This window comes from Macaca fascicularis, chromosome 7 (assembly GCF_037993035.2).
Source record: "Macaca fascicularis isolate 582-1 chromosome 7, T2T-MFA8v1.1".
Classification (NCBI taxonomy): domain Eukaryota; kingdom Metazoa; phylum Chordata; class Mammalia; order Primates; family Cercopithecidae; genus Macaca; species Macaca fascicularis.
In genome coordinates this window covers 75,454,925-75,479,613 of record NC_088381.1, presented here as the reverse complement: position 1 = coordinate 75,479,613, position 24,689 = coordinate 75,454,925, and the positions used below count along the sequence as shown (strand labels likewise).

The 24,689-nt window shown below is 52.6% G+C and overlaps 1 protein-coding gene across 12 annotated transcripts; it reads right to left on the bottom strand.

The window, feature by feature from the left end:
• Positions 1–5,882: 5,882 nt before the first annotated feature.
• Positions 5,883–24,484, bottom strand: MAN2A2 (mannosidase alpha class 2A member 2). Of its 12 annotated transcripts, none has more exons than XR_012415399.1 (25): positions 23,928–24,133; positions 23,457–23,658; positions 22,463–22,612; positions 21,316–21,573; positions 21,101–21,245; positions 20,808–20,979; positions 20,325–20,452; positions 19,902–20,075; positions 19,320–19,506; positions 17,319–17,496; positions 16,813–17,015; positions 16,422–16,604; positions 16,150–16,264; positions 15,873–15,940; positions 15,561–15,726; positions 14,830–15,066; positions 14,445–14,567; positions 14,095–14,151; positions 13,680–13,813; positions 13,338–13,479; positions 10,844–10,977; positions 10,438–10,512; positions 8,712–8,906; positions 8,345–8,455; positions 5,883–7,455 (listed from the first exon to the last, which is right to left on the bottom strand). XR_012415399.1 is itself a non-coding variant. In XM_015444621.3 (25 exons), the coding sequence occupies exons 3-25, from the start codon at positions 22,592–22,594 to the stop codon at positions 7,303–7,305; spliced, it is 3,528 nt and encodes a 1,175-aa protein (XP_015300107.3). In that variant the 5' UTR covers positions 22,595–22,612; positions 23,457–23,658; positions 24,340–24,484; the 3' UTR covers positions 5,883–7,302. The 12 variants fall into 12 exon arrangements, 6 of the variants coding, with proteins under 6 accessions (XP_015300107.3, XP_073852851.1, XP_005595525.3 ...); XM_015444621.3 differs by lacking the exon at positions 23,928–24,133 and adding an exon at positions 24,340–24,484 and having other exon boundaries at positions 14,095–14,209; XM_073996750.1 differs by having other exon boundaries at positions 14,095–14,209; positions 19,892–20,075.
• Between the last annotated feature and the right edge of the window lie 205 nt (positions 24,485–24,689).

Genomic DNA, 24,689 nt, shown 5'->3' with positions numbered 1-24,689 from the left:
TCCAGAGACATTTTAATAAGTTCCAAAGAAACACACTAGGCTATGCCGGGCGTGGCAGCTCACACCTGTATTCCCAGCACTTTGGGAGGCCGAGGCGGGTGGATCACGAGGTCAGGAGATTGAGACCATCCTGGCTAACACTGTGAAACCCCATCTCTACTAAAAATACAAAATAATTAGCCTGACGTGGTGGCGGGCACCTGTAGTCCCAGCTACTCAGGAGGCTGAGGCAGGAGAATCACTTGAACCCGGGAGGTGGAGGTTGCAGTGAGCCAAGGTCATGCCACTGTACTCCAGCCCGGGTGATAGAGTGAGACTCTGTCTCGGGGGAAAAAAAAAAAAATACTAGGCATAAAATCTACAGTTAAACCATGGTTGTATAACAGGTTATATTCATTCCTGCAGTTTCTCAATAAGTTCTTATATTTGCCTTTCTCTTTTGAGAGGGAATTTCACTCACTGTATTGCCAAGGCTGGAGTGCAATGGTGCGTTCTCAGTTCACTGCAACCTCCATCACCCTGGTTCAAGCTATTCTTCTGCCTCAGCCTCCTGAGTAGCTTTGACTACAGGCATGTGCCACCAGCCCAGCTAATTTTTGTATTTTTAGTACAGACAGGGTTTTGCTATGGGGGCAGGCTGATCTCAAACTCCAGACCTCAAGTGATCCGCCCACCTTGGCCTCCCAAAGTGCTGGAATTACAGGCGTGAGCCACCGCGCCTGGTCTTGTTTAGGTTTTATCTTACATAATTTGCAATATATCTACATGAGGTTATTGTTATTATTATTATTATTTTTGACACGCAGTTGTGCTCTTGTCACTCAGGATGAAGTGCAGTGGCATGATCTCAGCTCACTGCAACCTCCATCTCCCGGGTTTAAGCGATTCTCCTGCCTCAGCCTTCCAAGTAGCTGGGATTACAGGCTATAGGTGTGTGCCAGCATGCCCAGCTACATTTTTTGTTTTGTTTTTTGTTTTGTATTTTTAGTAGAGACAGGGTTTCACCATGTTGGCCAGGCTAGTCTCAATCTCCTGACCTCAAGTGATCTACCCGCCTTGGCCTCCCAAAGTGCTGGGATTATAGACGTGAGCCACTGCACCTGGCCCGTTTTTTTAAATGTACCTTTCTTGGAACTTAATGAGCTCTTTGATTCTGAGATCTCACATCATTCTTCAGTTCTGAAAAATTCACTGTCTTTGTTTTCTCTTCCCTGTATTCTCACTAGTCTTTTTTTCCAAAACTGCTATGAAACATTATGCCAGAGCTTCTCAGCCTATCCTCTGTCTTAGCTTCTTTTTTATATTTCTTTTATCTCTGTGGTGCATTCTGGGTGATTCCTCAGTTGTTTTCCAGACCTGCTAAATTTTTATGTCATCTGCTTCCAGTCTAGGATTTATCCCATAAAGCATAATTCAATAATTGTATTTTTACATTTCCAGCATGTATAATTTGTAAAATCTTACTTGCTTTTCGGTCATTTTCTCATTGCAAGACTATCTTCCTTTAGCTCTTTGGTGATTGCACATATAGATATTTTAAAGTATTATTTTAGGTTGCTTGCATGTCATCCTGTTTTTGTTTACAGCTTACATTTTTCCTGCCTGTGTTCCTCTCAGAGTGTGGTTCTGGTCTCCTGATGTTACACTTGGTTACCTGTCCCATGTGGACTCTGAAGTCCCAGCACCTACCATCCTGAACTGGTCTCTACTTCTCTCATGCTGCATAGCCTTAGCCTCTGCTAATGGCTGCATTATTCTCTCCATTCTTTGTCAAAGATTTCCATTGAGTTTGACTGTTTTTGCTTTTTTTTTTTTTTTTTTTTTGAGACGGAGTCTTGCTCTGTTGCCCAGGCTGGAGTGCAATGGCTAGATCTCAGCTCACTGCAACCTCTGCCTCGTGGGTTCAAGCAATTCTCCTGCCTCAGCCTCCCGAGTAGCTGGGATTACAGGTGCCCACCACCACGCCTGGCTAATTTTTGTATTTTTAGTAGAGACAGGATTTTGCCATGTTGGTCTGGCTGTTCTGGAACTCCTGACCTCAGGTGATGTGCCTGCCTTGGCCTCCCAAAGTGCTGGGATTACAGTCGTGAGCCACCGCGCCCGGCCTGTTTTTACATTTTTAATATTTGTTTAGCAATTTTTGGCATTGGGAGTTGAGAGGGCAGAATTATAGGTGTGCTTGCGCCTCTAGTTGGAATGCAAGTCTCTGGGTATCTTAGTCTGTGCTGTTATGACAAAATACCTGAGACTGGGTAATTTATAAAGAACAGAAATTCATTTTCTCACAGTTCTAGAGGTAGGAAGTCCAAGATGAAGGTGCTGGCAGGTTCAGTGTCTAGCAAGGGCTGCTTTCTTCTTCCAAGGTGGTGCCTTGTTACTGCATCCTCACACGGTAAAAAAGCCAGGTTGTGTGAAGCCTCTTTCACTAGGGGCTTAATCCTATTCACGAGGGAGAAGCTCTCATGACCTCATCACCTTCTAAAGGCCCCACCTCTTAATATGCTGCATTGGAGGTTAAGTTTCAGTATGAGTTTGAGAGGGACACAAATATTCAAACTTACAGGAGGCATGCTGATTGGGAAACACCAGTGCTTCCTCCTCCACTGAGGGGCCTTCTCCAGGTCTCCACACTCAACCCTGTCACATTCTGAATGCTGGAGAGTCCGCATCTCCAACACCACTTTGGTTTCCTGTGCCCAGACTACCAAACTACATGGATTTTTAGTTCAGGTTTATTCTCAACTAGGGAGATCCAAAGTCAGGAGCCAAAATGAAGGGAGATTGCAGACCCAGTTCGTCCTGGTGACTGTTACCATCTGAATTGATTTCTCACTGACCCTAAGTAAAACTGAGGGTCATTGTGAAGGATCTGGTATCTTATCTCTTCTCATGATGAAAATGAGAATGACCCCTTGAAGTGTTTGTCCTTCACACACTTTTTTGTTAGGGAAGAACAAAGATTTTGTTCAGAGATCTCTATTGTGGATGGTAAGCCTCATTCCCACCATCCTAGACTGATTTTCCCCCTCTGTGAGTGCACAGATGCCTCATTACTAACCACAGTCACAGAGCAAGGTAAGCAAGTCAGGTTCAGGTCAAATTAAAGATGCTGCTCTCTCTGCACAAGTGTTCAAAGTTTTACGTTTTACCTACCCCGAGGCAAGCCATATGAGGACACCGTCTGGGTTGGCTCACCCTACATGGGAGGACCAGCTCTTAATGGTTCAACTGGAGCCTTTCTCTCTGTGGTTCCAACTGGCCATATAGCCCTTCCTTCTTCATGAAAGCTGGACGGTTCCAAGTAAATGTAGGAATAGAATCCGATCCATCTCCAGTGGTTGAAATGGCTTCTGTCATGTCTTGGTTCATTCTGATGGTAATCCTCAGAACTGAGGCTGGCTGGGCGCAGTGGCTCACGCCTGTAATCCCAGCACTTTGGGAGGCTGAGGCAGGTGGATCACTTGAGGTCACGAGTTCAAGACCAGCGTGCCAACATGGTGAAAACCCGTCTCTACTAAAAACACAAAAATTAGCCAGGTGTGGTGGTACACGCCTATAGTCCCAGCTACTTGGAAGGCTGAGGCATGAGAATTGCTTGAACCCAGGAGGCAGAGGTTGCAGTGAGCCAAGATTGTGCCATTGCACTCCATCCTGGTCAACAAAGCAAGACTCTGTCTCAAAAAAATAAAAAATAAAAAAAATAAGAACTGTGAAGTCTCAGTGCCACAGCTCTGTGGTAAAGGGTTGCTGCTTGCTTTAAAAGTTGGGCCATTTCCAAATTATGCACGCACAGGAATCACCTGGGAGCTTGTTGAAAATGCAAATTCTTTGGCCTCTACTCCCAGAGACCAGTTCAAAGGTTGTACCCGGGAATCTGCCTTTATCCCCCTGTGCACTGAAGTCAGCTTTTGTTTCTTGCTTCTGTTACACGGCAGTCTCAGGGCAGCTGTGGCTCTGCCCTACACATCTACATTGCAGCCTCCAGGCTGAAGGAGCAGCTCTAGTTAGACCAGAAATCTGTACTTTCAACAGCAATTCTGGTGATTCTGAATCACACCTTGAGCCATACTGCCTTAAGTCATTTTATGTATTTTTTTCTTTTTTTTTTCTTTTTTAACAGAGTCTTGCTCTGTCACCCAGGCTGGAGTGCAATGGCGCAATCTTGGCTCACTGCAACTTCTGCCTCCCGGGTTCAAGCAATTCTCCTGCCTCAGCCTACCGAGTAGCTGGGATTACAGGCACACACCACCATACCTGGCTAATTTTTGTATTTTTTTGGTAGAGATGGGGTTTTGCCATGTTGTTCAGGCTGGTCGCCAACTCCTGAGCTCAGGTGATTCACCCACCTCGGCCTCCCAAGGTGCTGGGATTACGGCGTGAGCTACCACACCTGGCCTGCCTTAAGTCATTTTAAAGGCTAGTAAATAGAATTAAGCACTCGTTTCTGTCAGACAAATAATTTCATTGCACATCTAAAGCCTCCAAAGATAATGTCCTTTATTCTGCTAATTTTCTAGGTGTTCATAGATTCCCCTCCTGTTTGATTACAGATTCTACTAGCAAATGACACCTGCCACAGTAGAACTGCTTAGCATCCTTTACTAATAGGATTATAGCTCACATTTGTGGAGCTCTTGTATATACCAGGCACCATGCTAAGCAGTTCACATTGATAATCCTATTTCTTCTGCTATGATATAAACAGGGTTCCACTCTGTGGCCTAACAGGGGCAGCAACAACTCTGATGACCTGGAAGAACTCAGCCCTGTCACTCTTGCCTTTAGGTGGCTGCTTGGCAGTCCCCAGTGACTTTCTCTAAGGACCCTGAAGCAAGCTTTTCTCCTAAAGTAATTGTACTCGATTTTTCTACGTGCTGCAAATATTTTCTTCCATATCTGTCATTTGTGTTTTAACCTTGATGTTTTCCATCACACAGAGACTTTTGATATTTTTTGGTGCAAAATCTGCTTATCTTTTCCCTTATTATATCTTTTAAGTCTCATGTTAAAGTTTAGAAGACTGTCCCACACCAGAGGTATAAATTTTTTTTGAGTAATTTTGTATATTACTTAAGTATATCTGTAATTAAGTGTATCTTCCCTCTGGAACTAATTTGTATGGACACTGTGAGGTAGAGACCTAACTTACTTTGTGGTTTTTTTTTTTAGATGGAGTCTTGCTCTGTCGCCCAGGCTGGAGTGCAGTGGTGCGATCTAAGCTCACTGCAACCTCTGCCTCCCAGGTTCATGTGATTCTCCTGCCTCAGCCTCCCGAGTAGCTGAGATTACAGACACATGCCACCATGCCTGGCTAATTTTTGTATTTTTAGTAGATACGGGGTTTCGCCATGTTGGCCAGGCAGGTCGAACTCCTGACCTCAAGTAATCCACCTGCCTTGGCCTCCCAAAGTGCTGGCATTACAGGCGTGAGCCATCGCACCTGGCCGAGATCTAGCTTTGACAGCTAGTTGTCTCAAAGTACTGTTTATTAAATAATCCACCTTTTTCCCCACTTAAAACATCCCTCTTACCATATACTAAATTCCTGTAGCCCTGGGTCTGTTTCGGACTCTCCTGTCTGTCTGACCCCCTCCAGGTCACACCGGAGGTAATGGTGGCATGAGAGTTCTCTGGGAACCTGGCAGGACGTGTGCCTTTTCCCCCTCAGCAGTCCACCCCCCACTCATTACCATTCAGAGTAGTCTTAGTGTTCTCACACATTCACTCTCCCAAATGCACTTTAGAACTGTCAAATTCCAAAGTACCAATCTCATTGGAATTATACTGAATTTATCAGCTGATGTGGGGAAAACCAGTATGTGGACAGGAACATGATGTATATCATTGGGTCGACTTACAGAATACTCTTAACAGGTCTTCAGTTGATTCTTAGGTTTTATAGGTAGGCAGTTTTATTGTCTACAAATAATGACAATTATAATTCTTCCTTATTTTCCTCATTTGGCTTGTTGCAGGGGTTAGTAGTGCCGGGACATTGCTGAATAATAGCATGCCCTTGGCTAGTTTCTGACTTTAATGGGAATGCCTGTGGCGTTTGACTCTTCAGAATGCCAGTAACTGTTGGTTTCTGAAACAGACCTTTATCTAGATTAGGGTGTTTCTTTCCAGACTTAATTTACTAAGAGTTTTAATAAGGGATGGATTTTAAATCTTACCAAATTATCTTTTCAGCATCTATAGAGCTATCATAAAATTTTCTTTATTAATTGAAGCTGAAATGAAGGCTCCTGCGCAGCCATACTGCCTCCTCATATACTCTACATACCCCTAGTCCCCTGTGCCAGTAACTGAACACCTCTGCAGGATAGACCAAAGGTGAAGCTTTAAGGCCTGCCTGCTAGGCGTGATGCTGAACGCCTTCTCAAGCTGCCCAAGCACATAGGGTCTTGGAGGCTTTCCTTTCCAGAGAAAGAAAGCAGGACCAATCCCCACCCCCTGCCATAATAAGAGCGAGCTCTTGGGGACAGCAGTGTACAGAGCATAGAAGCCAAAGAGGATTCAGGCAGGGTGGAGGACCCCATGCCCCTGCCACCACCCCACAAATCAGTACATAGGCCAAGTGCCTAGTTTGCCAGGGGTCTTGCTACCTGAAGTGACCTATGACCTCTGGCCATGACAATCTCTAGCGAGTCCTTCCTGCCACTCTGCAGCCTCTTAGCCAATGCATGCAGGCCAGGCGGCACTTACAGCAAAGCCATCACAGAAAGCAGCGAGGCCATCAGACTCCTAGGAGAAACAGTGATTCCTTCTACTGCTCCACCCCCATTGCTAACTCTGGGTCCCCATCCCTGTCCTCCCAGAGTCACTCTGATCCTGCTCATCACACCAGGACATGGAGTCTCTACGTAACCACAGGATTCCCTTAGAGCTGGCTGTTGCCCACAGTGACCCTGATGCCAGGCTGTTACCCACTTAGCCTCCCTTACGTCTTCTGTCTGCTTCCACTTCTCCTATATCCCTTTTTGGAAAAAGGATGGGTGCCTGAGCCTGTGCTCAGTTGGGTGTCCACTCACAACCCGAAGCAGAGCCTGGCACTGCCCACTCTGACCAAGGGCCTTCTCTCCCTGATCTCACTGACATCTGCCCTATTTACCCATCACTGGGTTTGTGGGTTGCCCCCAAAACACAGCAGCAGCAATAAACAGAAAATGAGGGCAGAGCCCAGTGTGTCACAGTTCTGGGAGGCAGATTGGGATGGGATACCCATGTGGCCTGTCCAACGATCTTCATGTTAAGAGGCCATCTCTGTAAATGAATTTTCTCTTCAGGCCACAAGAAGCCCTAACCCAAGCGGAGGCGAAAAGTAGCAATCTCCATGGGCTCCAAATAGACATCAGTGCTGTTGGATGGGGAGGCCAGAGGGTACAGCAATGTCAAGGAGGTTGGCTGAAGGAATACCACGTCCAGGCCATGGAAAAGGCTCCCCAGGGCTACCTGTGGAGAGGAGAGAAGGTGCAGGGTTGTGCTGGGTGCTGAGACACTAAAGAATGCAGCTGTTCATCTACAATTTGTTAACTCTTTAAGAATCTCAGCCAGGTGCGGTGGCTCACACCTATAATCCCAGCACTTTGGGAGGCAGAGGCAGGTGGATCACCTGAGGCAGGTGGATCACCTGAGTTCGAGAGCAGCCTGGCCAACATGGTAAAACCCAGTCTCTACTAACAATACAAAAATTAGCTGGGCGTGGTGGCAGGCGCCTGTAATCCCAGCTACTCGGGAGGCTGAGGCAGAAGATCCCTTGAACTGGGAGGTGGGGGTTGCAGTGAGCTGAGATCATGCCACTGCACTCCAGTTCCGGCTGGCCCCTCTCAGCAACACCACAGCTTCTTACACATGAGTGTGCATCCAGTATCATGGGCTTGCTGAGATTTGCTCAACCGTAAAGCCTGCCTACAGTTCTCCAGGTAAGAATCGTTCCACTGAGCTGTGAGCTCTGTGAGAACAGTGACCATGTCTTGGTTCACTTCTGAAACACTGGAGCCCAGCAGAGGACCTGGTGCCCGGGGACATTTATCAGTGCCGGCTGATATGAGCTTACAAAGTAACTAACAGGATGGGTTCTGGTTTTCTATTTCTGGTGTTTTCTACTTGGCCTGACAGAGGTCCCTGCTCAGGGAACAACAGTTCTCAAGTGATCTGCCTTGTCTGGAACTTCCCCTGCTAGGCCGCGGGAGCTTTGAAAACATGTCCACAGCTTCCCCGCTTCTCTCCAGAAAGCCCTGGAGTGACACTTTCTTCTCCCAGCCTGTCACCGAATCTCAGCCCAGTCTTACCAAGCTCACACCTGCCATTCCCAGGTGTTCTGCTTCCCCACCCTACTCACCTTGCCTTGGCTTGTGGTGCAATTGAAGCCCAAGTTCTTGGCCTCCAGGCCGCAGTCAAAACCCTTGCGGTGTAAGATGAGTGCCATCTCCACTGAGGGCAGGGTGTCCTCCTGGATGACAGACAGTGCCCAAGGAAGTGGGTGCAGGGCTTTCAGAGATTGGAGATGCAGCAGCACCTCTGCCCAAAGGCAGTGCTGGCACAGGGAGGCATGTGGGTAAGAAAAGACCAGAACCTGGTCCTGGAGGTTCAGAGCCGAGTACCTGCTAAGGGGTCTGGACTTTATCCTGGAGGCTAAGGAAGGAGCTGAGCAGGCAAGGACACCATCAGAACTCTGCTCTCAGCGTGTCACACTGAGGGACACTCACCTCAGCCTGCAGCGTACGTAGGTTGAGCAGGTGGAAGTCACAAGGCAGTGAGGAAGCCAGCGGATGAAATGAGCGCAGACCAGGGCCTGGGAGCTGCGTCCTGGCTACAGGCAGAGCGAGCGCCGGGGTGTTCAGGTACATGGAGGTCAGGTGGCTGAGGAGGGATGGGTAGCTGGTAGAGTGGCTATCTTGGACCTGCAAGATTGACCCGAGATATTAGTGAGGGACTGAAGCCAGGCTGAGGGGAGAGGATGAGGCAGGATAAAAGCACACCCAGGTCAGTTCCTTTGGAAAGAGCTTTCCTGGTGTGCCTGGACTCAAGGGTGTGCCTGGCTCCAGGCGAGGTTCCCCTAACCCTTCAAGTGTGGACATTTGCCATCTCACCCAGCTCGGAGGGCTATTTCACTACGCCGTTTCTTTTCCACGTTTTAGTTTCTTGTTCACATAACACTATCATGAGCAACCCACTCCCATCAGCCATATCTCCCCTCACACACAGATCCACAGTGCAGGGAGGATGGCAGACAGGCAGATGCAGGCCTCACCATGGAGCACGGGCCTCCAATCCAGAGTGCTCGGGGTAATTCTGTGGCTTCATGCGTGACACCACATCCATAGTGCCAGCCGGGCTCTCAGGCCCAGCGCTGCCAGGGCTCTGCCAGCAGGGTTACTCCTTAGCAGCTCACCTGGACGTCAGACTCACAGGCCTGGGCTGAATATTCTGGACTTCTGTCCCTGGCGTCCCCCTCCTTCCAAGCGCCTAGCATCTCTCACTTCCCTCTGCATTCCCAGGTAATGCTAAACCCTCTTCCGTCTCACCTCGGCAGTGTCCTCATAGCCACCTGCAACTTCTCCAGCCTCTGGCCTAGTTCAAGCAGCCAGCATGTCCTGCCTGAACAGCCTCACACTGTCACCCTCCTCCAGTCTCCCTTCCCACAGGTCCAACCTGCTCCCTACTGTCAGCGTGACATGCTGAGAACAGAGTTCTGATGGTGTCCCTCCTTGCTCAGCTCCTTCCTTAGCCTCCAGGATAAGGTCCCGACCTCTTAGCAGGCACTCAAGGTGCTCTGCCACCTGCCCTGATCTCCCCCCAGCACTCTAGCCCAGCACCAGCCAAGAGGGCATTCTGCAAGGATGGAAATATGTGACACCACATGGTCTAATACAGCAGCCACTTAGCCACTTGTGGCCACTGAGTACTTGAAGTGTGGCCAGTGGAATAAGAAAGCAAATTTTTTACTTGATTTAGTAGTATTTAAATAGCCACATAGGGCTACTGGCCACCGTACTGGACAGTGTAGTTCCGGTGTAACTAAGGAACTCACTGCTGTTCCCCAGCCTGCTGTCTTTCCTGCCTCCTACCCTGTGCCCTGGTTCACATCTTCAAATCACACCCCCATTCATCAAAGCCACACCTGGGTGACACCTCCTGGACCTCAATCTCCTTAGCCCACATTATTACCTTGCTCCTCGGGATCAGTGAGACAGAGCCCTTTTCTACCTTGCATTTTTATACACATGGCTTCTCTGCCACCCCTACTCACGAGTAAAATCCTGGGAGAGTCAGCACTGTCTGCACTTATGTCCCTCTGGGTCCTCACAGTAAACCAGGTGCTCAATATCTATCTGATGCACGAGTGACTGAGCGGCGGGCTCTGTCACCTGGGCTCCGGCGCAGCTATGCCTTGCTCATACTAGTTCCCCGCTCCCAGAGCCGACCCCTTACCTCTCGGTTACCGCTCCTGCTGCTGTGAAAGATCAAGCCCCTAAACATGGCTGCCAGTTTGGAGAAAAAGTCAGGCTGGTGGGGCAAAGAAAGCCATGAGATGAGCAGGGTTGGAGCACGGGCTTAGAGAATGCTGGGACAGGGCAGAGGAGGGCAGCACAGAGGAAGGTGGGAGATGAACATGAGGGACACAGGCGACAGGGCGCTGCTGGGAAAGGAAGGTGCCAGGCTGCGTGAGATGGGACACAAAATGCCAGACTGCCTCCCCCAACCCCAGGAATTCAGCCCTACTCTCTCTCCCTTGTCCACCTCTAGCTACGTTCCTCGAGCCCTAGGCTGGACCCCCCCAGGCCACCCCCAGGGACTAGCTAGACCTGGCTCCCTGTGTGTCAGCCCCAGGTGTTACCTCGCTGCCCACGGTTCGCCGCTCTAGCAGGAGGCGGAAACGGTTGCAGGTTCTCTTGTTGTCCTTGAGCCCTTGGCCTAGGCCCCTGTTGTCATCCTGCATTAGCCGCCGGTCCAAGATCACCTCCAGCTGGCCTGGGGAAGCAAACAGTGAGTGCTGGCCTGCCCCCACCCCCAAGCAGACACTGACCTTTAGAAGGAGAATCCCAGCCACAGACCCTGCGGGAAAAGCCCAGCTGGAGAGACAGAAGCTGAATCACTCAGGAGAGGAGGTCACGGGTTCCCACAGCTGGGAGGGAACCTGATGAGGGGCTGGTCCTGTGCAGCCTTATTTTGCAGATGAGGAATCATGAGGCCCAGAAAGGGGCAGGCTGGCCCTGGCAGTTTATCCCCAAAGCTCTGGGATTCAGGAGTAGGGACCAGGCCTAGGGGCCCAGGCAGGAAACTGAATCAGGATGGGTTACATACAATGAAATAAACCAGAAACGAAAAACTTTGATCAACAGCCACTGATAGTGTTGCTGCATACCTCCGTAATCTGGGGCAGGTTTGCTCAGGTTGGGCAGGTTTTGTTGTGACTAAAACACAGGCTCTCCTGCCCTTGTTCTACACTGGACAGCCAGACAGCCCCAGCAGGCCAGATTCAAACTCTGACTGCCTGTTAAAAGTAGGGCTATGGAAAGGACAGCCAGATGGCAAGTCAGGCAGAGGCTCATATTAAGTGTCATCTGGGGTTGCCCCAGGAAAAAGAGATGGCACGTGACCACCTTTGCTTTCTTTTCTAGAGTATGCTTGGAGCAGGGGCTCAGTGCATGGCTGATGTGTTGGGGACAGAGGCCCCTGTGTGTGCAGGTGTTGGAGGTGGGTGCAGCTGTTCTTATACAAGATCTCGAGGGAAACCACACCAGCTGCCCTACATTCCACCGGGACATATGGCCCTATTCTCCCTTTCACCTCTCCAGTCCTTACTGACTTGCATAGTTGCTCAGTCTTTTTACCCAGGACAATCACAGAAAGATGTCTGAAAATCCTAAAATGGATCCCTTGTATAGAAGACAGTCATTTTTTCATACACCACATCCCAGAGGGGTAGAGGAGAAAATCCAGTCAGGGATATTGGGCTGCTGTTAGGAGTCATGACATAGATGGACCAGGGGCTGCTACTGGCAGAGAAAGGCACACTCCTCCCAGCAGGGAGTCAGGCCCCTGCACTCACCAGCCATCAGACCACGCCTAGCCTTGACTGGGTGCTCTCGACTCAGCCCTTCGCAAGGGCTCTTCCCAGAGATAGATCTCAAGGGCCTCAGATGCTACCAAGTGCAAACTGTTCATTTTGCTCTGAGGATATGGGGGCCACACAGAGATTGCCAACATGACCAGCTGCCCGGGTCTGACTCCAGGCCAGTGCTCCCAATGCCCATTTTGATTCTTAAGAACATCAGTCTTGGCCGGGCACGGTGGCTCACACCTGTAATCCCAGCACTTTGGGAGACTGAGGCAGGCAGATCACAAGGTCAGGAGTTCAAGACCAGCCTGGTCAGCATGGTGAAACCCCATCTCTACTAAAAATACAAAAATTAGCTGGGCATGGTGGTGGGCGCCTGTAATCTCAGCTACTCAGCAGGCTGAGGCAGGAGAATCGCTTCAAACCGGAAGGTGGAGGTTGCAGTGAGCGGAGATCGCACCACTGCACCCCAGCCTAGGCGAAAGAGTGAAACTCCATCTCAAAAAAAAAAAAATGTCAGTCTTTTAATGATCACTAGTAGGAAAACAGTATCTATTTCTCTCATTTCCTTAATATTTCATAACACTGAGTGCACTTTACAAGCTGTCCCTACTCTCATCCCTGCCCAGAAGAGGGTTGTACACCTCAGCTGAGAATCACTGTTCAATATCCTGATGCTTCTTGCCTTTTTTTTTCAGACTGGGTCTTTCTCTGTCACCAGGCTACAGTGCAGTGGCACAATTTGGCTCACTGCAGCCTCCAACTCCCAGGCTCAAGCAATCCTCTCATCTCAAGTCTCCTGAGTAGCTGGGACTATAGGCACGTGCTACCACATCCAGCTAATTTAAAATTTTTTTTTTGTAGAGCCTGGGTCTCACTTTGCTGCCCAGGCTGGTCTCAAACTCCTGGCCTTCTGCCTTGGCCTCCCAAAGCGCTGGGATTACAGGAGTGAACCACTGCGCCTAGCTTTGCTTTTTGACATTTTTTTTTCTTTTTTTGGCCCCAAGAGTCGTAACCCTGACAGTTCTTCAGGGGATCCAGTAGGACACTCCACCCAGTTGCCTATACTGCTGCCTCCATCAGGGGACAGGGGGACAGCAGGTGCCTGCCTCATGTGCCAAGAGCTCTGAATGGCTCGCCCCCTCTCCAAGTATAGAGGTGATGCAGACCAGAAAGAGGCAAGGGAGGCAAACAGAGAGGGGAGCCCTTGAGGGTGGGGACGGGCTTCTTTTTGTCTGATACCTTCTGCAGAGCTCTGGGCCCTACTCACCATCTTTGAGGCTAGAGACACCCAGGGCCTGGGCAGTGTGCAGTGTGAGGCGCTTATGTGCGTCCTGGATATAGGCCATGACTGGCATGGGATAGAAGTTGGCCTGGAGGGGGAGCTTCTTCAGATACCGTCGGGGCTGCACCTGTGGGGGCAAGGTCAGCAGATCAAGGGCACCAGGTGGGCCCCAAGCAGACCCCAGATGGAAGGAGTCCCTGATCACTCTCGCCTCTTCATTCCTCTTTCTCCATCAGGACAGATCATCCCCCAGGGCCTGTGATAGGGTCAAAAGCACAGTCCAAGTTCTACTCTGTGGGGTCTCCGAGACCCAGGCCCAGGAGTCACCTGAAAGCCATTGAGGTCTGTGAAGAAGATACCCTGGCTGTCGATGTCTGTATGGATGCGCAGGGCCAGCTCCTTGTTGACGTAGTCCCGGATGTCCACCAGGGATGATATGTCCAGAGACAGCCCCTCCACCCCTGGGCACAGGAACAAAGTGGTGGCATGGAGAGGTGTGAGGCTGAACCACAGCTAAGAGGCTGGGCTGGGGGATCAGAGCCGAGCTGGGGAGAGGCTCTGTCCACCCTCCCAAGAAATTCCCAGGGCATTTCTGGATGACTTTTTCTCTAAGAGAATGGAGCATCCCTGTCTCAAATGATATGGAACAGAGGTATGAACAGAGAAGCAGCAGAAGGAAGAACACGCCACAGCTGTAGAGCCCACACCTCCTTCCAGATAATTCCTCATGGGCGGGGCTCACCTGGCAGATTGTAAAGCCGGACCACCTGGTGAACATGCTCGTAGTATGCAACCACCTCTGAGAAGAAAGGGCCTTCAGTGACATGCAGCACAGGGGGCTCCTTGGGGACATAGGGCTGGGGAAAGAGCAGACTGCTATCGAAACTATGGCACAGAGGGCAAAGCAGGGAGGTGCCAGCCCAGGGCTGGGCAAGAGAGCACCTATTCCTAGATACCCCTGGGCTGAACAGGAAAGACAAGGCCCCTGGCGGGCAGCAATAAATCTGTGGGAAGGCCTGTGCCCCCTCCTGCCCTCCCTGCTGGTGAGACCTCCCAGGGCCTGCCAGGTTGTTCAAGGCATATTTAGCATACCTTGGCCTCGCCATCGGGCAGGAAGAGGTAGGCTCCACTCTTGTCTTTGGACGTACGGGTGCCATAGACTAGGAATTCCATGTCCACCTGCTGCTCCTGCTCCTCATCCACCCTTCGGATGCTCTGCCAAAAAACACAGCCCTGACCCCTGGCCCCACACCAGCATGTCAGGCCTGCCTCCTGGGAGGACATGGACTAGCTTCCCCAAGGAGCCACGCCCAGCTTCCCCATGCTGTCAGGCTGGAGCTGAGATGTCCCAGGCCTGGGTCCACTGTGGGTCAGGTGGCAGAATGCTCAAAGGGCCGGGAGGCCACTCTGCACAGTGCCACCACCACACACACCCTGCTCTGGCCCCTGGCCCTTCCCCACCACCCTGGCCTTTTACCTTGAGGAGCCCAGTAAGGCCTGAGAACCAGACCTGCATGTAGCGGTTGCTGAGGGCGAAGTCACTGCTGCCAGAGTCAATGACGCGGAGAGGGAACGCTTCGTGCCTGCTGACAGACAGCTGCCGGCCGTGCAGGTAGACACGCACAGAGGAGGGCAGCGTGCGGTGCCCATCCAGGCCCAGCTGTAGCTGCAGCACGCCCAGGCCCAGGGCTGGCAGGCGGACAGGCACAGACACCTGTGGGCACAGGAGGGGTGAAGAAGTGGGGGCATGGCATTCGCCACAGGGGTGCTGGGGCATTTGCTTACTAACAGAGGGCGTGAGCAAGTCCCTGTACCCACTGGGGCCTCTGCCCCACCTCCAAAGTGGAGGTGATATGATTTGCCCTTTCTTCCTCTTCAGACGTTATGATTCTCAAGTGATATTTGAAAAAGTATGAAGTGGTAACCACACATTAAGCTTTCGATATACATCGATTGACTGAATGATGGGGCATTATAACTGCTATTTTTACCATTACTATTACCATACCAACCTTCCCCTTCTTTTCAAGGACAGACTCAAATCCCAAGAGTACCTGTCTGCTGGACAACCCCCTTCCCAGCACACCTGTCCTCAGCCTGGGGAGTAAGCAGGGCCACAAGCAGGAGGGTGGGAAGCTGACGTCAACAGGCGGGGAGGGGCCCACGATGGGCAGAGGGCCAGGCTCACCTGACGAGCCCACACCTCACCTGGTAGACATCAGGGACCACCTCGGTGGCAGAGCTCCAGTGTGCGCTGATCTGCACGGCCAAGGGCTGACCCTCCTCCGAAAGGACGCGCACACGGGGCGAGTTGACCAGCAGGGACACCATGCTGAACCGCTCCTGTTCCAGCGGGTTGAATAGCACCACAAACCTGTGCATAGAAGGTGGGCTGACCCAGGAGGCCACTACTTCCGGTCAGGGCAAGCACCCTGCAGTGGTTCAGCACACACTGGGGCAGAGGGGCCTGAGAGCCAGGGAATGGCTCTGCCTCTCTGCACCTGGTGTAGTCCAGCTTACCTGGGCAAGGAATCCAGCTGGATCACCGTGCGCTCTGGCAGGGCGTCGTGACTTAAGCGAGTGTCATCCTGGAATTCAGTGGGCCAGAAGGGAAGAACCATCATGGGCTCAGCCTCCTCCCACCCCGCCTGCCCCGGGTACGGACCAGCAGCTGCACTGGGCACAGAACTCATTCAGGTGGGGAAGGAAAAAGAGGAGTGGCACCCTCATCCAGTAGCTCTTGGGATGCCACCTGCACACACCAGAGGGTCCCCATGCAGACCCAGGAGGGGCTCACCACTTGGAGGAAGGGTGCCTCAGGGTCAAAGTGGTAGGTCTCCTTGTCCCCCAGCACCAGATAGTGAGCTGCATGAATGATGACCTGCTTCAGGTTGACAAGGGAGCGCAGAAGCCTGTGGGTGGTGCAGGAGAGGGAAGGAGAGATGATCATAGGGAAGCCGTCTGCTTTTTCAGCAGGACAAGCCCTAGGCCGACCTATCCCCTGACCACCCAACATCCCTTTGGGACAGTGAGCGGGGGACCTGACAAGGGAGAAGAGAAGGCTCCCACCTGACCCCATAGTCCACCACCACGGCCTCCTTGGCAGTGCCAGTGATGGCGTCGTGATGCTGGAAGAGCCCCAATGTGCGCCGAGCTTCCGTCAGGAGGGTGAAGTCAGACAGCGGGTACCGGCCAGCCAGGCCAGAGTGGCGGGAGTGAGCTGCAGCCAGGCTGTACAGAACCTCTGCCCCCCTGCCCAGAGAGAGAAGTTAGCTGCCAGCCTGCACCACTCCCCAGGGCCCACCCACACTCTGCCAGTCCAGCCTCCTTCCTTCCCACCCCTTCTCTACCTGCCCTGGCCTCTGGGCCTAGCTATTCCCTTCTGAGCCGATCCAGCCCCTCCTTAAATCCCACAGGCTGACCCTCCCCCTCCAGCCTGGAAGCGGGGACAGGGTCTCACCGTAGGTGGGCTTCCAGGACTCGGTCTAAGCTCTTGTAGAAGGGCCGGGAAGTGTAATAGCCTGTCCAGTAATGATCCTCCCGGTCCGCATAGGAGAAGAAATCCCCGCTCAGCACAGGAAACCCTGGAGGCCGGGCCCCTGGCTCCACCCCTGTCCTCTTGTACAGGGCATCAAAATAGTCAGAAAGAGTGCCAAACTGGGCCTGTGGGAACCCCAAAAACCCACTCCCATCAGTTCTAGAGCCTCCTGGAAATTGTGGCCACAGTGCTGCAGTCAGGGGTGAGGCAGGGGCTCTGGCCTCAGAAGCAGGAACTGTATATCCTGCCATTCTGGACTTAACAGAAGTGGGGGAGCCTGGGAATTAATTCTGACACAAAAGAGGCACCTTGCCCAAGAGTTGGGAAGGAACCCCTGCTTTGGAGTTGGGAACCCAGGGCACGGTCTCACAGAAAGGGGTGGGCTGCAGCACTGCGAGGTCCCCTCCCCAGACAAGTTCCCCTCACACCTGTACATGGAGGTTAGGCCTGCTGTTGAAGAAGTCAAAGAGCCGCTGGTAGTTGAAGAACTGGGCATCCCACTCCTGGGGCTTGTCGTATCGGAAGTCATCTCCAAGAGGCACGAGGAGGACGTTGCTTCGGAACAGGCGGGACTTCTTCCGGTATTGGTCCAGGAGCAGGGCTGCCCTGGGGCAGGAAAAAAACATGGGCCCAACATGAAGTGTCATCAGTAAAAGAGCGCCACGCACAGCCATCCCACCAGCAAGCCCCTGGAAGACATCCCGTCCATCAAGGAGTGGTTCAGCGCAGATGGACACCTCCTGCACATGAATACCAGCCCCAGGGAAATCCAGTGTTCTCTGGGCAGTTCTGACAGCCGGAATGTTGTTTTTTATGCTTAGGCTGTTGAGATCTTTTGGGATCCTTGTTCTGACACTCCCGCCTCATTTTGCCCACAAGTTAGTGATGCAGCACCAGAGTTAAGAGTCTGGATCCCGGAGCCACATCACACCAGCTCCGCAAGTACTAGCTGAGGGACCGTGGGCAAGTAACCTCTCTGAGCCTCCGTGTCTGGCAAAATAAGGATAACATCAGTAGGTACCCATATAATGTTATGAGAATTAAAATGGATTGAATGGGCTGAGCGCAGTGGCTCACGCCTGTAATCCCAGCATTTTGGGTGACCAACGCAGGCGGATCACCCGAGGTCAGGAATCCAAGACCAGCCTGGCCAACATGGTGAAACCCCGTATCTACTAAAAATACAAAAATCAGCTAGGTGTGGTGGCGCACACCTGCAATCCCAGCTACTTGGGAGGCTGAGGCAGGAGAACCACTTGAACCCAGGAGGTGGAGGTTGCAGTGAGCCGAAATCACACCACCACACTCCAGCCCGGGAGACAGAAACTCCGTCTCAAAAAATAAAAAATAAATAAAAATTAAATGAATGGAATGAATATTTGTTAAACACTTAGAACAGTGCCTGGTACATAATAGGAACTATACATAAACATTTATTTTCTTTTCATCCAAATTATTGGCAAAATCAGCAGAAAAACAGCCCTGTGGCATATCAGCAGAAGCCCTTTCCTGCTTTAATTGGCATGTTATAAATATCACAACCCAAAGAGTCAACTAATCTACTTAGCGGCGCTGGCCCAGCTTGTACTTTTCTACTTTGTTCTCGTGAGAGGATTCCTCAAATACTACTTTCCCCTAACTTACCAGTCTAGTAAGCCTTTCAAAGGAGAAAATGATTACCTTTCAGGGCCTGTTCTTACAAACCCAGGCCAGCCTCACTGATCACAACTGCCGCTTTAAGAAACATCATGCCTTCACAGCCCTAGACTCTTGCCTGGAATCAGCATTTAGACTTCTGGAAACAAAAGACCACTTTATTTCCCTTTTGGTCACGTGTTTCAACTCTTGGACATCAGGGAGAAATCAGAGCATTGCAACATAAAAACCAGTCCAACTTGTTGTATTCTTAAGGTTCTGACTAAATTGCCGTTTGGATCAACTCTTCACCAACACTTTCGCCTGGGCCCTGATTTCAACAAGAGTGATATCTTTAGGGGTCCCTAAATTTTCTCAAAGGGGACAGGTCTGTTTTCTCAGAGGCTGGAGGCTATCTTGCGGGACTGAATATGGATCTGAACAGGATTCTCGTGGTTGACTTAAAGCCAAGTCAGAACACTGGCACTAAGTGAAGACACAAGAGTCTGAAGTTTGTAAGCTACAATGCCTAACAAGGGAATCATTCACCTCTAAGCTGTCACCTTGCCCTGGCAGTTTGTTAGAGCACCAAAAAGTACTCACATGAGAAAATAAAAGTATTCTGTGAAAGGTGGTTGCTAGAGCCATTCGTTTTTCAGGAGACTTAGTAAGGAGCTGCTGCAGATGCTGTGAGCCTCAACTCACCATCTGAGCCCACCCTCCATGTGGCATGGCCCAGACCAGAGCCAGGCCTCCTGATTCCTCTGTGAAGTGAAAGGGCTGGAAGCAGATACCTCTCTGCCACATTGGCCTCTGTAATGGCCCGGGGTGGCACCTTCCAAGGGCAGTTGATGCGCCCACCAGGCAGGCGTTTGAAATCAAACTGGCAGCAGATCTTGGGATCCGGGCCACAGGTATGGGGGATGTCATAGCTGTAGAAGGGCATCATGTGACAGAAGATGTCTGTGCTGGAGTCCGAGTCTGCAGAAGACACACCACGTGGTCAACGCCAGCAGGCAGCCTTTGGATGTCAGGAGGGCAAGGATCTGCTTGGGCAAAAGGCAGCCTTGATAGACCATGAGGCTGTAACTGGACCTAGGGCTGGAGAGAGTGTGTAGGCCAGGGGGAAAGACATGAGGCGCTCCTTCAGGGGATGGGCACACAGGGCACACTGAAGCCCTTGGGACAGCAGGCCCTGTAGAGGCCAGAGGTCAATGTGACCCTCCCCTAACCAGAGGGTGGGACCATTTCTGGCAGTTCACACCAGTGCCTGCAGGTCTGCTCTGAAGAACAGTGGGGGTCTTAGTTCTGATATCCCTGCTCTTCCCCAGTGAAGACTATGCTGCGTTGACCCCCTCTACCCTACCTGGCCTTACCCCATGTCTGCCTCCACATGAACTCTAGGCTGTGGGTGGCAGCAAAGTGCTTCTTGATGGCATAGTGCACTCTCTGAATCAGCATGCTGGTGAGGTTGGCACGGCGCAGCAGGTAAGGCATGGTGGAGCTGTGTCCAAAGGGGTCCACTGCCCAGCCAGAGCGGGGGGTTGCACCTGGGTAGGGCATGGAAGCTAGAGAGGCCCTGAACACACCTCAGGGCCTGGGCTCTCAGCCTCCCAGGTGCTGGGACCCCAGGTCTTGTCTTGGTAGTCAGTGGACAGATTACATCACACCAGGCCCACATGATGGGATCTGTCTAGAAAGGAACCACCCCCTGCTGATCCCTGTGCCTTATAGCCCCCTGCCATAGCACTGTGGGCCCAGTCCAGGGGGCAGACCCCCATGCCTGGGCCTGGACTCACCAAGATTTCTCTCCAGCCACTGGTGTCCTTCAATGAGCTGGTCAATCAATGCAAAGTAGTGGGAGTTGGCCTCATCCGGCATCACCCAGCCTCCTGTCGCAATCTCCAGCTGCCCGTTTCCCACCAGCCTATAGTTAAGGACTCACACTCAAGATGGAGCAGGACGCTTTGCCCAGTCCTGGCAACAAGAAATTGTCAGGGCCTGTGTGCACTGGCCTCACTGAACCAGTTCTCCCAAGCCCAGAACCAAGAGAACATACACTTGCCCTCCTTTCCTTGCAGCCAACCTCCCTGCTGTTCTGGCCCCGCTTATCTCAGAACCTCTATCTGTTCTTGCCTTCCCTCCCTCCACCATCACTCATCTCTGCCACAGCTCCCTGGGCCTCTCCCTGCCACCTTGGCACCCACAGCTTAAGGTAAGACCCATCCACCCAGCCTAGGGCTCAGACGATGCCCTCCCACGCCTCTCCGCCTAGCACTGGCCTTCGGACTGCCGCTCTCTTTTGGGCATTGATGTTGTCCCACCACTTGGCGAAGAAGGAGACCTCTGCCCAGAGGAAGCGCCGCCGGGGGTCCTCCTGCAGCTTAGACACCATGCTATTGAGGATGTGTTGGGTCTGCTCTGTGTAGTACTTGTCAAAGGTCTTGATCCAGCCTAGGGAGCCAATGTAAGATCCCCTGAGGATGCCACCATCTTCTTCGACATCCCTCCCTTGCACTGGCCATCAGAAATCCCACTCCACACTCCAGCTCCCAGGAGTCTGCGGGGCCCTCACCTGGGTCATTGTGAGAGTGGGGCACCACAAACACCTGCAGGTCTTCAGCATCCCAGTCGTGCGGGTCATAGGAGATGTCGAAACCTTGCCTCCACACGCCACCATCCACATTGTCAAACGGCAACTCCTCCGACACAGTGAGCATCTGCCAGGTGAATTGCAGCTCAGTGCCCCAATTGTGGCCGCTGTACATCCCTGCAAGCTCTGACTCTTACCTGCAGCTCTGGCTTCTGGCCCCGGCCCCCCAAAGCAAACTGGCAGTCCTGGGGGGAGATGGAGAAGAAGCTGGGCCGGGGCTCCGGTGGCACCACCCAGGAGCCATTGACCGTGTAGTAGGGCAGCATGGCGGGCGGGCCCTCTGCATTGGCTGTCAGCTCCAGCACAGAGTCCTTGATATGGCTGATAATCTCATGGTTCTCCTCCAAAAGCTGCTCCAGCTGCTCAATGCGGTTCTGCAGCACAGAAATTTGGCTCTGCCAAAAAACCAAAAAGCAATCACACACAGCTCCTTATGCCACAGGGAGGGTCTCTGCTTGGGGTTCACCAGCTGAGGTCTAACTACAATTCTTCCCTCATCAGTTAAAGCCAGACCATGAGCCTACAGGGATAGATTATACCATTCAGACAAAGGGAGTTGTGCACCTCACACTGAGGACTACACTCCACTTGGGTTGGGAGAACCTTCACTGTCTAGCCCAGGGCAAAGATTTCCTTTCACATACCTGTTCTCAACAATCAGTGTTGTCTGTGCTGAGAAGGATTTCAGTGGGGCTTAATGGCAAAGAATGCTGCAATCAATTAGCAATGTCTGCCAAGAATTCAAGAGGGGCTGGGCACAGTGGCTCACACCTGTAATCCCAGCACTTTGGGAGGCCAAGGCAGGTGGATCACCTGAGGTCAGGAGTTCAAGACCAACCTGGCCAACATGGCGAAACCTCATCTCTACTAAAAATACAAAAAGTAGCCAGGCATGGTGGCAGGCTCCTGTAGTCCCAGCTACTCAGAGGCTGAGGCAGGAGAATCACTTGAACCAGGGAGGCGGAGGTTGCAGTGAGCCAAGATTGCGCCACTACACTCAAGGCTGGGCGACAGAGCGAGACTCTGCCTCAAAAAGAAAAGAAAAGAATTCAGGAGAACAGAGCGACAATACTCATTGCCATTGACATTTGTTTTCTTCCTTCCTTCTTTTCGCCATCACTGTTTTTAGCTGAGGTTTCTACAAAACCTGACTATTACTCCTGTCCTGTACTGACATTACCCTCCAGCGGGGTGGTGGGGGGTGTCGGCGGGGCGAGGGGGGCGGGCAATACCTGAACCCAGGTGACTTGTATACAAAGAAATTAGCAACCAGGCACGACTCACCCGGGGGAAGTTCCCACCATTCTGGTGTCGAGTGGGATCATGCTGCACTCGGTCCAGCATGAGATAGAGCGAGAAGACTGCCACACAGAAGATAGCAGCCCCACACACTGTCACCTGCTTTTTCAGCTTCATACTGGCCTCCACATACACCTGGCAGGAAGGACACCATCTGTACCTCCAGCATGCAAAATCTCCATGGCAGTCTTTCCACCAAATGCCCCAGTGAGTTCCTAAGGGCTGTTCCCAAGGAACACCCATTTGCCTGGCTCTAATAAAAAGCCAGCTTTGAAATGCCAAAACCCAACACCAGTTGGGGATCCTGACCCAGCCTTGATTTTATTGTCTTGCTGAGACTCAGAGCACAAGTAGCACATCTGGGGCTGGCCCCACCTGGTCCTGGTAGCAGCTCTGCCCCTAGGGTGAAGAGGACGTTCTCCTTTGGCTGGTGCTGTGAAAAATGGGCCCAGGATGAGAGACCCAGCTCTGACTGGAGTGTGCCACACAAGCTCCTGATTACAACAGCTTCCCTGCCTAGATAGGAGGTGCCTGTTCAGGCTCCTCGGCCATGTGCTTCTAGTTTCAGGTGAATAAGCTGGTTTCTATTTTGTTTGATTTAAAAGTTTAGCCAGAACCCAAAGAGACTAATAGGAAAGTCTTTCTCAGTGCCCTTTAGGGTCAAACTGGCACTCACCAGCAACAGCGCCTGGCACAAATCCTTTCTCAGAAACACAGAATGCATTTCTTTCTAATAAAGAAGAAAGATGCTTGTGTTTCTAGCATAAAGCAAGCCCTATGTGTTCTCCCTGTTTGTATACTGATTCCTGCAGTGGGAAACTTCCAGCCGCGGTTTGCAGAGCACTTAGGGGACCCCTAGGAAGCCTACAGTGATGCCGACGGCCCCCTGGAAAGGGAGAGACCGGGTCCAGTGCTCGGTTGCGAGGCAACTTCAGGGGACCCGTGCCCCCAGCCGCCACCGCCCTCAGGCCCCGCTTGCCTGCTGAGGAGGAGGGAGGACGCTAACTGCCGAGCCGAGCGTGGGCGGGACGGCGCTCCGGTGTCCGCTCCGCGGGCCCTGGGGCCGAGGAGCTCTGTCGCCTCTGCGTTGTGCCCTACTTAGCGCGATCTGATTCTGCTCGGGAGCCTTCGGGCAATATTTTTAGCCGTTAGAGACTGGGTCCAGGCCAGTGTGGGTGGAGCTGGGGAGAGAGTTGGATCACAGAGGACAGGCACCTGCCGCCGCGTCTCTGGCCGCCCGCGCGCCGGCCCGGCTGCCTCCCCACCCGCCCCGACTCCGTCGGCCCCGGGGACCGCAGAGACAAGAGCCCGGTCCGGGCCTCAGGCCGCCTCCAGCCCCCTCCCGGCCCCTCTGACGCCGCAGCGCCGATCGCGCTCCCGCCGCCGGAGCCAGAGCCCGGCCTCGGTCGGGGCAGCCAGAGCCCTCCCCCGCGCGCACCCGGCCCGTTACCGGGCGCCGTCGGCCGAGCTGCCGGTCCTCACATGCCCCGGGGCGGCGGCCCGCGCTCAGGCAGCGGCGCAGGCAGCGACGCAGGCGAAGGCGGGTGCCCGCCCATCCGTAGCCCTCTGCTCCGCGCGCCTCAGCCGCGCTGCCGCTGGACCCAGGGCCGCCGGCGCGCTCCGCTGCGCCCGCCCCGCGCGGGTCCGCCAGCCTCTGAGGCTGCTAGGCAGAGCAGCGTGCGGGGCGGGGATAACCGCGCCGCCCGCCCCGGCCTGCGTGCGCCGGGCTGAGCTGACAGGAGCTCGGGCTTCCCGGGCCCGCTCCGCTGGGCCGCAGTGCGCAGCCGCAGCAGCCCGGGCCGGGCCTGGCGAGCTGCGAAACCTCAGAAGGGACGCGCGACTGAATTTTTTCGGAATCCTACCTGAGTAAGCACATTGTCGGGCAGTGGTCGAAACGCCAGCCTCCGTCTCGGCAGCCGCCTAGCGGGGTGCGTTCTCCGCGGCCTCACCCCGCTCCGGCCCAGGTAGCCTTAGGTTTCTGTCGTTGCGCCTCTCGGGCAAAGGGGTGCTGCCTCCTGTTGGTACAGCGCGTTCATCGAGTCCCTTTCCTTTCCCTGCCTGCTCTATGTTTCCTGCCAGCGCATGAAAACGACACAGACTTTTCTTAGTTGTTTCCCTTTTACTGAGCATCTAGGTTGTTGACAGTTTTTCAGTGTAATCCATACTGCCCTGAACATCTCCATGAATTCCACATTTTTTTTCTTTTTAAGTT

Coding starts and splice junctions, on each gene's coding strand:
- MAN2A2 (XM_015444621.3), bottom strand. CDS start 22,594: ATGAAGCTGAAAAAGCAGGTGACAGTGTGTGGGGCTGCTATCTTCTGT. Junction 21,246..21,315: donor GCCAGAAGCCAGAGCTGCAG/GTAAGAGTCAGA, acceptor TTCACCTGGCAG/ATGCTCACTGTGTCGGAGGA. Junction 8,456..8,711: donor TACGTACGCTGCAGGCTGAG/GTGAGTGTCCCT, acceptor TCTGTCATCCAG/GAGGACACCCTGCCCTCAGT.